The 17690-nt window shown below is 40.9% G+C and overlaps 1 protein-coding gene across 1 annotated transcript in view; it reads right to left on the bottom strand.

Annotated features, from left to right (window-relative positions):
- The window catches only part of col27a1a (collagen, type XXVII, alpha 1a), an 88549-nt gene that overhangs the window by 30401 nt on the left and 40458 nt on the right, over positions 1-17690 (bottom strand). Inside the window, exons 9-22 of the mRNA XM_059358635.1 lie at positions 17297-17350; positions 16769-16813; positions 15542-15595; positions 14735-14779; positions 10793-10846; positions 8467-8511; positions 5689-5742; positions 5430-5474; positions 3842-3895; positions 3414-3467; positions 2547-2600; positions 2403-2456; positions 1902-1955; positions 1708-1752 (exon numbers count right to left, since the gene is read on the bottom strand). Of these exons, the coding sequence (XP_059214618.1) occupies positions 1708-1752; positions 1902-1955; positions 2403-2456; positions 2547-2600; positions 3414-3467; positions 3842-3895; positions 5430-5474; positions 5689-5742; positions 8467-8511; positions 10793-10846; positions 14735-14779; positions 15542-15595; positions 16769-16813; positions 17297-17350 (711 nt within the window). The remainder of the gene's footprint in view (positions 1-1707; positions 1753-1901; positions 1956-2402; positions 2457-2546; positions 2601-3413; positions 3468-3841; positions 3896-5429; positions 5475-5688; positions 5743-8466; positions 8512-10792; positions 10847-14734; positions 14780-15541; positions 15596-16768; positions 16814-17296; positions 17351-17690) is intronic.

The following is a 17690-nucleotide window of genomic DNA, read 5'->3' as shown; positions in this document are numbered from 1 at the left end:
GGATCTGCTTCCTGTGAGACAACAGTTTGAGTAGAGATCAGTGAAGCAGTCCACAGCTGCATGCTGCTGAAACATGCAATGGCGTGTACAGGTAATGCTGACAGTACATTTTGGCAAGCTGTTAAAGTGTTCAGCAACTGTTATGTTCCTCTCGCACAGACAGTAATTCTCGGGGTTAAGAGGGGGGCTAAGTGCTTTTTTACCAGCAATAACTCCGGGTCAGAGTTGTCCAAGCCAAACTCCTAAAGACTGTGGAGTGACTCAACAATTCCAAAGTTTGACTCCAGAGAGGTTGGCAGCTTTCACAAGACCGTACAGGCTAACACTGTATTTCACTCAGAAGCACACAGTAAACGCTGAATCTTGTCGTAACATGAGAATTAATATGAGCCGTCCAGGATTTGCGACTTGTTATCACCTGATTTAGATTTATGTCTGACATTAACCAAAGAAATACTCAGAGAAAGAGCAGAAGTTGCATCAAGAGAGGGATGAAAAGAAGGTGAGGTAGATGGTAAAGAGAGGGTTGTCACTCTGAGCAGAGCAGGGAAGCTAAAAGACAGCTGGCTGAGGAGGAGGAGGAGGAGGAGGATGAGGAGGACCTGTGGCACCTGGCCAGAGATCAATCACAGCTCCTGAAGGAGTCATACACCACTTCCCGTTGGATGGAGGAGAGGAGAGGGCTAGAAAACGAGACAATGAGTGGGTTGGAGACAGTGGGAGTGTGGAGGGGGCGAGAGTGAAATAAAGTACAGGGTGGCTGTGAGTAGGAAGAAGTGAACTGATGAAGAAAAACAGGCAGGATTTGATATAGTGAAAAAAAAGGTTAGAAGGGAAAGGTTAAAATATCTATAATTGCAATTTTCTTTGTGATTCAGTGAAGCATTTGAGAAAAAAAAGTCAAACAAATGTTTTATTCCTGCAGTGACCCATTAACATCCTCGAGCACTTTATGGCAGCTATAAATCTTCCCACCTATAAACATGGTGATGGCAGTTATCACCCCCTGGTGGCCGAGCATATGGATTGCATGCAGTCCTTCATTGTGAGAGTGGAGCTATAACAGCCTCCATAAAACTCCAAACCATACATATATCTACAGTGGCCCTCCAATATAAACCAAGGAAAATCCATAATGATGACCTGATTTTATCACCTCTAATAAAAGTCGTGTTGACTTTTTCTTTAGTGCAACAAACTTTGGGATGCACAATTGAAAATAGCAGTTAAATTAAACTGCATTTTGTATCGGCAGCTGAGAATAAAAGCAAGCAACTTGTAATATAAAGTAAGCGATAAACGGATTGCAGTGGGTTGATATGATGCATTCAATGCCTTTTCCATTGTTAAGGTAACTGCAACTCTGTGAATTAGTTTTTTGTTCTGCAAACATATTTAGCCACACACTGCAGCTAAGTTTCCATTCACTCAGTGATATCTCTGTCCCTTCCTGTCTTTCTCTTTGATTTGTTTACCCCAGATATACAAAGGATATGGAATGAAACCATATTATGGGCACGATAGATGGTTTGAATGTCAGTTTAAGCAGTTTAAACAAGCATGCAAAATGTACATGCGTGCTCACACAGTCTTCAAGTTTCTCCATGACTGAACACACATGAATGTTATGTTCTCACATGCTATAATAGTAACACCGAGCCCTGTTTCACCAGCCAGGCAACACCAGGTGTTTATCTTATAACTCACCTCCAGTCCTGTTGGTCCTGGTGGTCCGATCGGGCCCTCATCTCCCTGGAAACAGATGATATTGATCTTAGCGTGAATTATGTTTGGGGACATAAAGCAGCGGCTCAGCAAAGACAAGTCTTGTGCCATAAAACCTTTAACGCCTTTTGGCGCTTTGGGGTCGTTTGGATGTGGGCGGCGTCTGAAAGTCTTACCTCCAAGCCAGGCACCCCTCGTGGCCCCGGTAAACCTCTGGCCCCCAGTTTTCCCTGGATGGATAAAAAGCAGTGAAATGAATGCTAATGTGTAAAGGTAAATGTGGTATTTACACAGATGTTTTATCCATGAGTCGGTCAGTTGGTTCAGATTGAAATATCTCAACAAAATGTCATGACACCTGTCATGACATTTTGTACCTTTAAATATGAATTTACTTTGGTTTATGACCAAATTCCTGCAAGATTAATGGCATTGCCAACAGGCTGAGCTGTACTTTGCATATTGTGGTAATAGGGACACTAACAAACTAAACTAAGAGGGTGAAAATGGTAAATATTAGACCTGCTAAACATCACATGCTAGCATTGTCACTGTGAGGATGTTTAAACCTCACAGAGCTGCTATCATAACTGCATACTTTTTGTCTTGTTCTGTTTTATGTTTTAAAACATACACAAGCTGATCAACTACTCAGCCAACATGATGGTTCTGCTCACCTTTGGTCCTTCAAGGCCGTTCTCACCCGGTGGTCCCATGTCACCAGGGAAACCCTGTCAAGATCAATTAAAAATAAAGAAAAAAACTTTTCTATTGTCTGTGTGAAATACAGACACATTCAGTGCATTAGAGTAAATACACACCTCTGGGCCTGGCGGTCCAGATGCACCAGTAGGCCCTCTCTCTCCTAGCTTGCCCTGTGACAAAGACACATGAGAACATGAGAAACGTCTCCACTTCCTCTCACTGTACCAAAGTAAAGCTAAAATATCCCGGCTACGGTTGCTGGCATCTTGCATTTGTGACATCATTTGGCACCAGAGTCTGCACAGTAGTAGCTGAGCAGTGGAGTCGCAGTATTGAGGTCGCTCCCATACACCCGCCTGACTAATCGCGAGTCAATCACAGTTGACAGTCATGATGTTACGCCCTTGTTTTATAGCATTAAATTCCTAATTAAAACGATACTATATGACATATGACATATATGACAAAATAGTCTCTTTAAAATACATCCATGTGTTCAGAACTACCTAAAATGACAGAAACCATCTTTAAAAAGTTGTTTTTCTGTGTACTTTAATTTTTCAGTTTTGCTAACATGGAGATGGTGGGGTTTGTGACCTATACTACAGCCAGCCACTAGGGGGCGATCAAGGGTGACATAAAATGCACAATGCCCTCTCTTGAGCCAGTGCAAATAGATCCCCCTAAAACTTACTCACTGGACCTTTAATGGAAATACATTTATTCACCTTCTTGCAGAAAATTAGAACAGAAGATCATTACTGCTTGCATATCTGTCCATTCTATATACGACTACAGCCTGTGGACCGTTAGAGGTGCTGGTTGGAGGATTTTAATACCTCTGGGAGGAGCCAGGCTACCTTTATCCCTTTGTTTCTGTTTTTTATGCTAAGCTAAGCTGTAGCTTTATACTGAAAGGACAAATATGAGAGTGCTGTTGATCCTAAAATCCATTACATGACGCCCACACTTTAGCATTTTACCTGTGGTCCTGGTTTCCCACGGATGCCTGGTAACCCTGGACCCCCCTGGATGCCCTGTCCAAGCCAAACACAACACACAAAAATTCAGACAGTCAAACAGTATTCAGAAGCAAAGAGAAGAACCCTGATTTCTCTTCTGGGGAATTACAAAACATTAGACATGCATGATTCTGCTCAGGATGTCTGTTATCTCCTGGGACCACTCTGATCTATGACGTTAAAAGGGTTAGATTACGCTTACACACACAGACAAATGAGGACGGTTAAATAAGAATTTCCATAAACTAGACAGCACACATCTAGCTAAGTCATTTTTGCAAAGGCACAGTTCTGCAACAGAGCCTGTGTACTTGGATGCATCATTAAGGGATAAAGACTGTGTGTTTGTGACATTTATGACATATTCATGTGTTGCAGAGGTGAGCTACCTTGTCTCCTTTGTACCCAAGTTCCCCTTGCTCTCCAGGAATCCCGACATCACCCTAACAGAGAGGAGACGGACAGGAAGACGGATGAGGTAGGGGCAGAAAGAAAGAAAAACGAAGAACATTAGGGGGAATTGTAACGTCCTTCTTTCGTCAATCACATTCAGCTTTTTCAACAGACAATACTAATTACTTCTCTGTACATTATCATGATTCACACAGTTGAGTCTAGTTCGCTGCAGTTGCCAAGTTATTCATGTGGTGTCAGTCTGTCTTATGAAAGGCAGCGATGGCAATTACTCCATCCTGTACACCCACATGTCTTGTAGAATAAGCCAGAGTTCATTACAGATAATTCATTATTTTATCTCTGATCTGAGGAGCCTCTTTACAAATATAGAGTGCATAATGTTGGTGTGTTCTTGAAGCTCGAAAGTGGTGCAATCATGTTTTATTCAACTCTGGTACAGCACTACTCTTTTGTCATTTTTAAGTCTGGAGAAGGTCATTTAAGCGTTTACCTCCTCCAGGATCAGTTATTGAAATGCACATGTGTCTTAGGAGGGGAAACATCAAGTTTTACTGCTGGCCTTGGCTCAAATCTGTGTTCCTAATACTGTCCTTATTGATTCCTCCTGTCTAAATATCTCAGACAAGCAAAAAAAAATGTTCTTATGTCAATAAAATGTTCTTATTTCTTGTTCTTGTACAGCATATTTAAACTTAAACTAAAAGGAATAATTTAACATTTGTGAAATACTCAGTGAGTTCAATGAAAATACTTGTTTGTACAGTAAATAGCTGGAGCCAAAAGCTTAACATAAAGACTGAAAACAGGGTGAAACAGATAGCTTTTGTCTGGTCAAAGGTTAAAAAAATCGGCGTACCAACTCATTATTAATCACTTCATGTCTTGTTTGGTAAATTTGCACTAAAAATGAAGGTTGCCAGACACTGTGGGTTGCACCAGGGTCTGTACATTTATTACATACTGCGGCTGCCCTTACATACTGTTGCATGTAACATGGAAACAACTGATCATACGACTTAGTCATAGTCTTGCTCATACTGTATATGATGCACAGGAGGATTGTGGGTCAAAATAGCCCAAAAGTATGCTATGACTAGATGCAGTAGGACATCTTGATATTTTTGTGTGTGTCCTTTTTGTAACACAGTCATTATGCTAAGCTATGCTAACTGTCTCCCTGCTCCAATTTCATAGTGAATGGACAGATAATTCAAGTTCAAGTTCTCATCTGACAATATATCAACCAAAAGTGTTTCCCAAAATGTCAAAAGATTAACAAACAGAAGGACCCCTTGCTGAGCACCAAAAGAAGAAACATATCACACAATAGATTTCATAGCAATACCATAAAAAGACTGTTGATGGAAATTAGAAAAACTGGTCAAATGGCATGCTTTACAAGAGTAAAAACATCATCATAAATTGTATCTGAGTGGTTGAAGGTGGGACATAATAAAAGCATGCTCTATGTTTCAAGGTTGACTACAGAAGGATGCAGAGGAATACATATCCATCACATGCTGCTCAAACACAGGCCAATAACAGGAATATTCAGATCACCTTATCACCTTTCAGTCCTGGTTCTCCTGGATTTCCGGGCACCCCCTGGAACAAGCACCAACAGATGGGTTAGAAAGAGACCCTGAAACTAAACCTCACCTTAAAGTCACGCTCATGAGAACATAAGCTGCCTAAACTCACCAAACTCCAGCAATCTCTTAAATTATATAACACAAAACATAACTAAAACACAGCGCACAGACAATACAAGTTAAGACAGTAAAGGGAACAGTTTCCATGTGTGTGTGTGGGTGATTACCTTCAGCCCATTAGGTCCTGGAAGGCCCATCTCTCCCACAGGTCCCATATCACCCTGCAGCCAGAAAAAGGGACAAATAAGAAATTCAGATTTAGTGATAAATCACTCACAAAGAAAACACATGTATCATACCCCTGACGTTCATTTAACACACACACATACACATGCACAATGGATCGGGTTGAGTTTACTTTGGCATGCATTGAACATAAGAATAAGCCTCATTGTCTTGCTTCCAGATTATCCATAATGCAGCCATCACACAGAACAATGGATGATAATATACGACCAAACTCGAGAGATGAAGGCGATATCTTGCCGTTCTGAAGCAAAGATTGTGTTTCATCTTTAAAGCCTGATTAAATGATAGGGATGTAACGAATAAATGCTCGAGGTATCATCTGTTCCAACACTGGAAAAGGAACCAGCAGTGGGATTCACGGCCCAAGCAGAAGAAAGACAAGACTGCAGTGTTGATGACAAGGGAGAACTGGGTTGCATTCCATTCAGTGAAGAGTAATTATGCAGATTGATTAAAGACTTCATTATCTGCGTTCTTGTCAGTGTGAGAGAGGAAGAGAGGCCATATTTTCGCAGCATCACAGGCTGCTAGTAGTTATCTTATTTTCATTCTCTGCTGCGCTGCATTTTTCCGCTTGCAAAGACCTACAGGGTGGCCTTGGCTCAGAGTGTCATATTTTTAACGCTCTGTGAAAACTGTAGTATCTGCATGTGTGACAGAAGATGTTGTTGACTTAGTTACTGCAAAAGTGTCCCTCACAACAAGTCTCTAAAAGCCCAATATGTAATTTTCTCTCAATCAAAACAATAACAAAAGACTTGGGTGATGTGTGAAGAAGCGTGGGATCATGGGAGTCGTCTTCATCACCATTTCTTCTCCCGGTTAGAATTCCTTCACTTTTCATTGTTCAGGAAGGTTTTACTGGGAGCTGAATTACCCCCCAAAAGTCTCCTCCTCTTAAAAACAAATGGCTCAGTGATTAAAATCATTAAGAACACTAAGGAAAGCAGTTTCATGCTAAAAATCTGTGTTTTTCCAATGCTGTGCGGTGGACACAGGACATCTTGGAGGGGTTGTGAGCTGAGCTGCTGCTAACGTTTGCTCGGCTTGTTACCTCAAAAACTGAAGATCAAGAGGCCCAAAAACTATAATCCTTCATCTGGTTAAAATATAGTTAAAAACGGCCAAGATCAAAAAAGTGTATCATAAAAATGTGGATTAAAAGTGGATAAAGAGTCAATTAATGATGCCAGTGACAGGCGACCAAATTAAAAGGAGCTTTAACTTGATTAAAGTTACATATTACTCTAGGTTTGAAAATTGTTGGAAAAAATTCAACAGCTCAACAAAATATATAGCATAGGTCTGTTTGTTTTTCGACATTTTACTGCAGAAAAGTTACATATTATATCTTTAATTTTGTGCTATGGGCTGGAAGGTTAAAAACGTTTATTTTTCTGTCCTTATCAACCACATATTTCCTGCTTACCTGTCCAAATTGCAGAAATGCATGAAGAAATACAATACATTTCACTGTCTAATAATCTGAAAAATCGAATGCATTCTAATTAGTGATAATAAAATGTTGTATTCAATAATCAACTGGAGTGATGTGCCTTGGAAAAACAACAGTATCTGCCACCTTACTGATGTTCATCTGTCCAAATTGCAGAAATGCATGAAGAAATACAATATCGTATACTCTCTTGTGTGTTTAATTGAATTTAGATTTCTTCAGGTTTTTTCATGAATGCTTTCCACAGCGGGCGCCCAGGTTCAACTCTGGCCAGCAGATCAGCCTTTCAACCTCCATCGTTTCAAAGCATGATAAGAGGATGATGGAGTGGGTAAAATATCTGAAAATGCCACTGGAGCTGCAGAACTCCAAAGTATGGAGAGAGAAAGACATTTCAACATATGAGGAATGAAATAAAGTGCTACTGCTACTCAGGAAGGCCCTCTCAACACTTTCTCTTCTTCACCAGTGTCCTGCCTTCACCCAGGGTTGAGACCTGCAGTCCCCAGAGAAGGGTGTTTGTATATTTATATCTTTGAAGTGCAGCTCAGTGCTGCTGGTGTGTACTGTACAGTATACTGCAGGGTCAGATGGATGCAGAGGACACGGAGCTCAGAGCAGAGCTGTAATCAGAGAGTCCTCCAATTACAGGCCTACTACCACCACTGGTGGCCTAGAATAGACCGGGAGGAGCGGCAGCGACGGATGAAGACGGGACACGACAAGAGAAACCAGGGAGACGTTATAATCAGACACAATTATGTGGCTGTCGGGCTGAGCAGGCATGGAGGGCAAGGTGATGGGTGGGCAGGGGGGGAGTTCCTGTTCAAAAATAGTTAATAAGAGACAGATTCAAGAGGAAAACAAGATGCCTCGTTAAGGTCTGTTTGCCTGATCACTGTCATGTTTGTTATGAGAGGAAGTGGGAGGGACAAAACACATAATTCAGGCTTTACAATTATGGCGAGAAAAAACTTCCGTCTTGGATGCCAAAAAACCATTCGCTTTCACAATTTTAGATATGTTTACAGTGGTTAAGAACCTACAGAGAGTGGTTGATTCCCTGGCAGTGTAAATGATAATGAGAGCTAATTGAGTTTTTTCAATTAAGCAGACATCTTCTGTTTCATTTAAATACAGCCCTTTACAGCTATGTATTCCGGAGGTACATGTCTGAGATAAAATAGGATGTTTAGACTGAGGAGAGGACACAGAAACATACACACAAACTGCTACTCACAATAAGTCCAAGAACTCCGTTTGGACCGGGGGCTCCCAGCTCACCCTAGTCAGAGAGGAGGAGGAGAGAGAGAGAGTCAGGGAGATGAAGGGAGAGGGAGAAGGAGCAAGTTTCTGGGGTTATTGGCTCTTTTTAAAACAAACATGCTCAGAAGAGTGGCTCAGTGTTCATCAAGGCTTATGAGAGAGGGCTGTGTGTGTGTGTGTGTGTGTGTGTGTGTGTGTGTGTCTGGAGGGGGATGTGAGCCCATCGCCCCACTGTGCTTTTTTAAATCTGCAGGTTCGTTCTCCCTCCGCTAGAATTTCATACAGGCATTTGTGGTCCTCAGAGGATGAATCCTAATAAATTCAGTGAGTCCCTGACTTTTCCACTATCGCCACCAGTTGGTCAAAGTTCTTACCTATCCAGTGAAATATTTCATTTATACTTTCAAGACAATGAACTCTTGTGACTCCCAACTTTTTCTTTACATTTTTTGACCCCCCTACGCTTTATTTAGCATAATCAATATTGGTATTAACTAAAAAACAAAGATGTGGATTAAGTGAGACTCAAGTCACAAATTTGGACAAAAAGGACTTGCAACTCGATTTGGATTTATATTAAATGAATCATGATTTCACCTGGACTTAAGTGTTTTGGCTTTAAAATGCTTAAAACTTTCATTAACTAAAAAGTATGTTATTAAGATGTGTGTCACCAATCTTGAATCAACTAAAGCTATTCATTCCTAGAAAGTCATGACTTAATTTTCCTGATCTATTTTGTTTGAAGCGATCAGACAGCATCCAATGAAGTTGCGGGAGAGAACCATGAGTTTTGAAAATCATTTATATATATATAAAAAAAAAAAAAAAAAAAATATATATATATATATATATATATATATATATATATATATATATATATATATATATATATATATATATAATATACTGTAACTCTCTTGATAAAATTCCAATATATTTTGGTGAAAAGCTCATTATAGACTTGTTTTGTATCTGAAACTCGAAGTCTAGGACTTGGGGCTTGGGTGAAGACTTGAGACTTACTATTTGATTGCAAAACAAAGACTTGGTCCCACCTCTGTCAAATACCTGCAAAACTAATGACTTTCCCATAAGCCTGAGCTGTACTTTCTGTTCGCTTCTAATTACCAAAAGTTAGTATGGTAACACACTAATCTAAGAGGGTTAACATGGTAAAGATCTGCTTGCTAAACATCAGCATGTTAGCATTTAGCTCAAACCAATGCTCTGTCTAAATAGAGCTTCACAGAGCTAAAAAAATAAATAAAATAAAATAAAAATAAAAGAGACATTAAAGACTTTGCAGGAAAAGTAAAAAGCACAAAACGTTCTTTTCCTCAAATGGGGTGGAAATATGCAAAGCAGAATATGTCACCTTGGATTTCATAAACACTTTGTACAGATTATTCAAAAATATATGCTAACAACTAATGTGTGTGATGCATAATTCACACTCTGGAGGATGAGGCCTTACTCACAGGGAAAAGAAAAGCAGCAGGACTGACAGAGTCAGGGATTTGTGAGAGAACTCTTTCTTTACAACATGAATGCTCTTTATGTTTATGAGAGTGTTAAAGAGCAACTTGCTGATGTGTTTATGTTTTCCTTTTAGAGTTTATCACTCTGACTGATGAAGTGCTACATTTGTCAGAATGACAATATGCAGAAGAAGTGGAAATGCTCAGATGAAATGTTGATGTCTAACATGTGGACACAGACATGCAACAGACGGAGCAATATTTGCTGACCTGTTGTTACTGACGTGGGAACAATTACTCTGAACAACATGCTATTACATCATTTACTATTCTTGGATATCGCCTCCTAATAACACTGCATGTGTGTGTTGGTGGCCAGTTTACATTTGCTGAATGGAAAAGGTTAGAAAGCCGAGCCAGCTCACTGGTCCCCCCCTTTATGCTGCAGGTTCTTGAAAACGACTGCCAAGTAAAATTATCGGGATGGGATGAAATTAAATACAGCAGTAAAACTTGTCCGGAGCAAAAAACTAACTTCAAATAAAAAGGAGAAAAGCAGAGGCACACTGCTGGACTGCCAGGTGATTTACTCGCCCGCACTGCCAAAATGTCAGTACTAAAACAGCAAGGGTGGATGTGTTTTTGTGTGTGTGTGTGTGTGTGTGTGTGTGTGTGTGTGAGTGTGTGTATGTGTGTGAGTGAAACCACTGCTCTCAGTTTGTGTGTGTGTATGTGTGGGAGGGCTGTGTGTTTGTATGTGTGAGCATGTGGATTGGTTATACATTTAGGTGTGTGTGTGACTGTTTGTGTGTGACATACTGGTTCTCCATCTGGTCCAGGTGGTCCTCTCTCGCCAAAGTCCCCTGGAAACCCCTGAGGACAGAGAGAGAAGCTTTTATGTTCGGCTGCACAGAAACAATGACAATCAAACCTCAAACATCCATTAAATTCAAAGCGTCCTGTTGCGCTATATAAGTACTTTCACCTGTGATATCTTATTTTTTGCCAATTTGTTAGCAAACAACTGCTTATTTATACACTCAGCAGATACAGAACAACATAAGCTTTCATTTGGAGTCGTGTTTCTATTCACCTTTTCAGCTATGTTTGCTCTTTAGCTGCTAAATGCACAATTTGTTCACTAGCTAGTTGCTAACTTTGTTGCTCTGCTGTTTGATGCTGGGAAGCTACTATACAGTTCTTTTTTGACAAGTTGTTTTTGTTAAAAAAAATTCTGCCTGCTGCATCTGAAAACAAAACTATGGGGGCACCGAGAGTCAAATAAAAAAGTACAGTTATGGACGAGAAAACCAAAACAATGATCTAAAAGATGCTGTAAATCTCCAAAGAGCATAAATCACATAAAACAGTAATTAAATCTATTGTTTATACATACAATATTGTGGTTTAATATACAGTTAACATAGTTAAATGCAATGCTAATTTCACTGATTGTGCACAAACTGCTACAATAATAGAAATCACACCCCACAATTACAGAATTAAAGAAACTTGCTGTAAAATATGACAAAAATGTGTTTTTTATTGGTGGCGGGTGCGTTTAAATTATGCACCGTCAGCATCACAAACGAAATCATTATGTCTTTAACCGTGGAGTCAAATATACAGCATGTTTTCACAAACACAGAGAGTGCTGCTACTGTAATTGCACAGCAATTATAACAATTTGAGTCAAACGTAACATTAGACATAAAGTAATCTGAAATATGTACAAAATAAGAGCATAATTGCCCCATTATATACATTAAAGCTATCAGCTGGAGGGTGTGGGCTGCCAACTGTACTCAGGCTGAGTACACTTTCTAAAAGCAGCAACAGAGCCAAGTCATTACTCCGTCCATTTAGCAGTAAACGGGATGCTAATCTGAGTTACGCTAACAGTTGCTGCTGCAAAGACAAACCACATCTGCGAGCGCCAACGCATCTTAAAAACCTACCATCCAGACACACTGGTAATGACTAGGTGCTGCTGCTGTGGCCTCCACACATTGTTCCAAAATGCAAATTACTGCAGATACCTCCAGTAAATGGCAGTTATTTCTGTAATAGCAGAGATGTTTTAGATATACGGCATGTATATTTATTTTAATCTGCGACTCGCTTTAGAAATAGAATCTGCTGACTAAATGTACCTCTTTGTATATGTTTGTTTTTAAGAAAACCAGTCTGGTCTAAGTTGGACTTCATATTCAAGTATCCTTCAATCTACTTACACATCGCATCAAGTCAATGAGGCGAAACATAACTGCACTGAATGCTGTATTGGTAACAAAAAGCTCCTTTCATATACTTTCTGGATGACATTTAGAATCTAGCCCAAAAAGACTGCATGGGGCCGATTTATGGTTCGAAGAGGTTGTGCACGCAGGGGGAAGCACAAGTGCAACAGAAATCTATGAAGCATGACACCGACCCAAAGTATGAATCATACAGCTGTCACCGCTGCCGTACAAACTAAGGACAAATGTGGGAAACGTAGCTTTGCCAAGTACAGCACTTTAAAAAAAAGCCTTTGATGAGAGTCGCATGAGGCTTTTTACATGATGTCAGAGAACCCTGCAGCAGCAGCAGCAGCACTCACTGTCAGATACAAACTGCATCTGATGAGCCGATAAAGACAACCTCAAAAAGACAAACAAAGCTAAACCCTAAACAGAGAAAAAAAAAAGTTAAGTTGAAATGCAGAGGTCTTGGCGATGCACTTCGGAAACTTTTTAGGCGCTCCAGTGTTTTAGATATATCTATTCCCACATCGCTCTTTGGTAGATGGCGTACTGATTGTGTGTGTGTTTCCTCGACAGAGCACAAGAAGCGCTGTGGTTACGGCCATTAAAATGTCTGGCTGCTCTTCAGGTGCTTCTTCTGTTCTTTGTCCTCCGTCAGGGAGGAGAGGGATGATCTCTCAGGGATCTTGTAAGTGTCCTAGCTTTCCATTTTCCATGCAGGAGCACTGAAATCAAATGATGATCTGTGTGTGTTTTCCATTGCGTTTAGAGGTCAGTTATAAAGGGCTGTAGCACTTAAAATGGACTTTTACAGAGTTTTAAATGATCAAAATTACAGGACTCTGATGTTGAAACGCTTTTCCGTTTAGTATGAAACTGCATAAACAGTGTTATGAATCGTGATACTCTGTCATCTGTTGTTGGCCTTGAAAAGCAGCACTGCGGCTGTTATAAAATCACCCAGGATGTGCCTGGAGCAGGAAGAAACCAAGCTGGGATGACACAACTTCCATATGAATACTGACCTGTGCCAAAACTGAAATGGCCTTAAAGGGATAGCTTGGCGTGCCAGTACCAGATGCAGACTAACAGATGCACTGCTGTGGGCGAGGGCAGCAATGAAATGTATTTTTAGCCACCAAAAAAAAAAAAAAAATCAATATCAGTTTATGTTTATGCTATATTTAGGATATTTACAATGCTTTATCTTGTAGTCAAACAGCCCTTTCAATTGGGAACTACAGTCGTTGTATCCATCCGTCTCCTCAAAGCCACCATACTCCTCTGACAAAAACAATAATTTCACATTGCAGAACACAGGAGTTGCTGGTCTACCGCTGCCTTGATCAGTTAGTTTGTTTGTGTTATTGTGTGACTTTGGTATTTTAAAGTCTCAGTTTGGATTCAGCAAAGTCACACAATACCACAAACAAACTAACAAATTGAAGCTGTGGTAGACCAGAAACTACTGTGTTCTGGAAGGTAAAATTTATGTTTTTTTCAATGGAGTTTTGTGGTTTTAAAGAGAGCATCAATAGCATAGAACGGCTTCAGGTCCCCTGAAAGAGCTGTCTGATGGCAAGGTGATGCACTGAAAATATTCTAAATATAACATACGCTTAAACAGATTTTTTAGGTGGCTAAAATACCTTATGCTGCTCATCAACAATCAATTGCTATGTACTACGGACTTTATACAAGCCCACTTCAAAATAATGCAGACGATCCCTTTAACATGGTCTTTGTTCTAAAAACTGAATAAGCTCATGACCCTTAGAGTGAGGTCCTGTTTGAGTGAGGAGAACACACACACATAACACAAAAATCTGATGTGAACACATGATCTGAAGCCTCACACATGGTGAATTTACATCCAGAGCTACTTCCTAAACATTTGTCTAATTACAGAATACGGTGCAGTCCACAAAACCTCACACCAAGCTGACACTGCCTTGCGTGTGTTCAAACTTTCTGTTCTATAAATGCTTTATTTACTGGAAAGCCAATAAGCAACAGCTGCAGAATGATCTCAGCAGTGAGTTTCGGGGTTACACACTCTTTTTGTAACAGACTGTCAAACTGACTTTGAAAACTATCCGACACACACAACAGAACGGACGGCTTCCTCCAAATGGCTTGGTTCCATGCTGGGGGGGACCAAAAAGCCCTTTATTCCAACAAAAACCTTTTTCTTTTTGCGTCCAAGACCCCGACGTGCGGCTGGTGGGACTCCACATGTATTCAGGCTGCAGTTAACCCTTCCAACCGCCATGGAAATACTGAGCCGACACAGTGACGTAAATCCAGACCTTATAAATTCTCACGTGTAGAGTAGGTGTAAGCTCTCGATATGACCCAAATAGGGGAATGAATTTGTTGTTTGATATCTCTCACCATCTTCCCCACTCAGTCTCATCCTTCAATCAATAACAGATGATACGTTCACAATCAGAAAAGCACAATTCATCACACTTTGAAAAGATGATCTGTAAAGTATGTTGAGACAAAACTTTACCGGCCTACCCATCTTGCCCCTCTTCCCTGGTTCACCGGGAATGCCCTGAAATCAAAATAAGAGAGAGCAGAGGTGGAATAGAAACCAAAGCAGAAGGGGTAAAAGGAAAGGATTCAAGATAGAAAGAAAAACACAGAAAAAAAACAGATATTATGTAAAAAAAACTAAAACATATCGAAACCAAATCATAACTGTTGGGCATAACTGATTCAAGCCCAAACACACAATTAAAAAGCCATAGCAGCAAGCTGCTTCAACAGATGTGAGGAACAGCTGACTGCAGCCTATCCACTATTTTCCCAGCCTATTATAAAGGATTTAGGCCCCCATTTCGTACATATATATGTAAAATAAACACCAGTTTCTCCTGGGAGAAGACAGGCAGACACCGTCTGTTATGTGCAGCTAAGGTATGAGTGAACTCGCTAACTGGCTGGCTGCAGAGGTCCTGATTACAGCCTGCTCCGTGCTGACGCAACCTCCTGGAGCATGTCATAAGTAGGCTAATCGCTTCATGTTTTAGAGCCTGTACAGAAGGAGGAGGCCTTGATGAGTTCAGGCAGTTCAAAGGCTCTAAGAGGGGGCTTTTATCATATGAGTCATCAACACTCCCACACAGCCTCATGCAGCAGCATCTCGGACAGCTGGGGACTGTTCCCCGCATTATAACAACAACAAGACAGCTGAATGAAATGGCAAGAGAAGCACTGTTTTCATCTCAGAGGGCCAAATAGCTGCGTTCAGTTGTACATTTTTTGCGATTATTGAATGTGCTTGAGAGAAAATACACATTTGACAAGAACTCACTCTTTCGCCATCAGGCCCGGGCAGGCCAAAAAGCCCCGGGATTCCAATGAAACCCTGCAGGAGAGGAGAGGAGAGGAGAGGAGAGGAGAGGAGAGGAGAGGAGAGGAGAGGAGAGGAGAGGAGAGGAAGACAGGGAAAAAGAGGAGAGAGGAGGAATATGGGATGTGATTATTTGGACGCTAAAAAAGTGGCAGGAAGAGCAGCAACTCCCATCCTCTAGGGTTGGGTTTCAGGGGCCGAGGGTCCAGCATGGATAGGGCGTGCTTCTATGAAGAACCAAGCCATGAGGCAAGTGTATATGCCCATGGACTGCATGGTGCTGGCTTCCACGATGTAGTCCAAGGGCACATACCCTCACGCCAGGGATCTCTGAAGATAGCCAGGACATCACACTGAGCTGTCGGTGCAGGGGGGGAGACACGCACAGAGGAACACAAGCACAAACACCACAACAGTAGAACACCGGAGGAACAGGAGCTGGTTGATGTGCGCACAACATGGCTGCAAAAAGAGAGTGCAGAATATTTGGGAAGGTGGCTCAGTGAGAGAGAGAGAGAGAGAGAGAGAGAGGACTAGAATGCCTCCTTAAGACAGCAGGGCCTCATACGGAGCTTAAACAGGAAATTCCAGCCAGTGGGGGCAGGGGAGGCTTTGGAGCAGCCAAGGGGAGCTGATAAAGAACCTTTATTGGAACGCAACATAAAAATCCCTGTTTGTGTCTGTGAGTGTTTCTTTGTTTGTGTACCCTATGGGTGTGCATTTGTATGCAGAGGCTTATCAACAGCCAGTCTTTCAGTAAGTGTCTGTATACAGTAATACAATGTTTACATTACAAGTAAATCCTCCTAAGTTTAGCATACTATTAATAGTGGCTGTTTATGTGTGCAGAGGTGGATTCTGGTGCACCAAAGTGCATGCATGCCTTTAAACATGTATGCACTTTGGATGATGTTGCATCTGCGTGCACATGCATGTTCTCATGCAACAACAGGTTTACAGCATAAATACCAACAATTTGCAACTTTTAATTAAACAACTGTCTATGTGTTTTGACTGAGTCTGCTTCTATAAATATTGCATAATAAAAAGTGTCAGAAAGCTGTCAGACTGACCGCCTTCCTTATAAACACAGTCACTGGTCATGTCAAAGCACCAATGTTAGTCATTTAGGCTGATAAAATCTAACTGGAGCAGCACGTTTGAAGGGAAGACGTTTGGTTAACTTACCCGAACGCCTTTAGGCCCCAATGGTCCTATAGGCCCTGGTAAACCCTGAAAAACAAAGAAAGGAACTTTACTTCAGCAGCTCAACAACTAATTTTTTCCCACAGATACACTGTGAATATGTATGTTATTGTGTATCATAATTAAAATACTGCAACTTACAGTCTATAAAACACATTATAAATACTACCAGGGTGTTCAATTGTTAAATTATATTCAATAATTAAGTTAATTTGATATTTATGCAATATTTTTACAAGATGCCAGTAAACCCACATACTGTAGAGGGTAGTAATAAATGCCAGTACAGCAGCTGAAATAAATGCATCCATTCAGCTTTATGGTAATTTCTAAAGGCTGGAGCTTGTGATGTTGTTCTCTTGGACCATTTCAGGTTTTTTTAAATACAGTATTTACCCAAATATTTTCCTCCAAATCAGCTGTTCAACATGCCCTAATCCCCCTTCGCCCTCTGCCCTTACTATGGCCCTGACTACAACTGTACCAGTCACAGCAGAGGATTTACTGCACCTGCCTGCCAGGATAACCTTTGGCACCTGGGCTTCCGACTGGACCTTGCTCTCCCTGCAGGGAAGAGAGAGAAAGACAGAGAGAGAGAGAGAGAGAGAGAGAGAGAGAGAGAGAGAGAGAGAGAGAGAGAGAGAGAGAAGAGGGGGAGAGATGGAGAGTGAGATGTGTGAGGGAGAGAGGTGGGTGGGTGATCAAAATTACAGTAACCCAAACACACAGGCAGGCCATTCTGCACAGTAGCAGACAGTTTCGGAGGGAGACAGAGTCGAGGAGATGGGTTACAGTTATGCAAGCGTTATCAGTTAAATGACCACCAAAGTATCATTCATTCACATTATCATGATTGATTAGGGATGCACGGAATGGATTTTTGTTTTTAGCTCAACATGTTAAC

The sequence above is a fragment of the Centropristis striata genome, chromosome 19 (genome assembly GCF_030273125.1).
Source record: "Centropristis striata isolate RG_2023a ecotype Rhode Island chromosome 19, C.striata_1.0, whole genome shotgun sequence".
Lineage (NCBI taxonomy): Eukaryota > Metazoa > Chordata > Actinopteri > Perciformes > Serranidae > Centropristis > Centropristis striata.
This window is presented reverse-complemented; position numbering and strand designations above follow the sequence as displayed.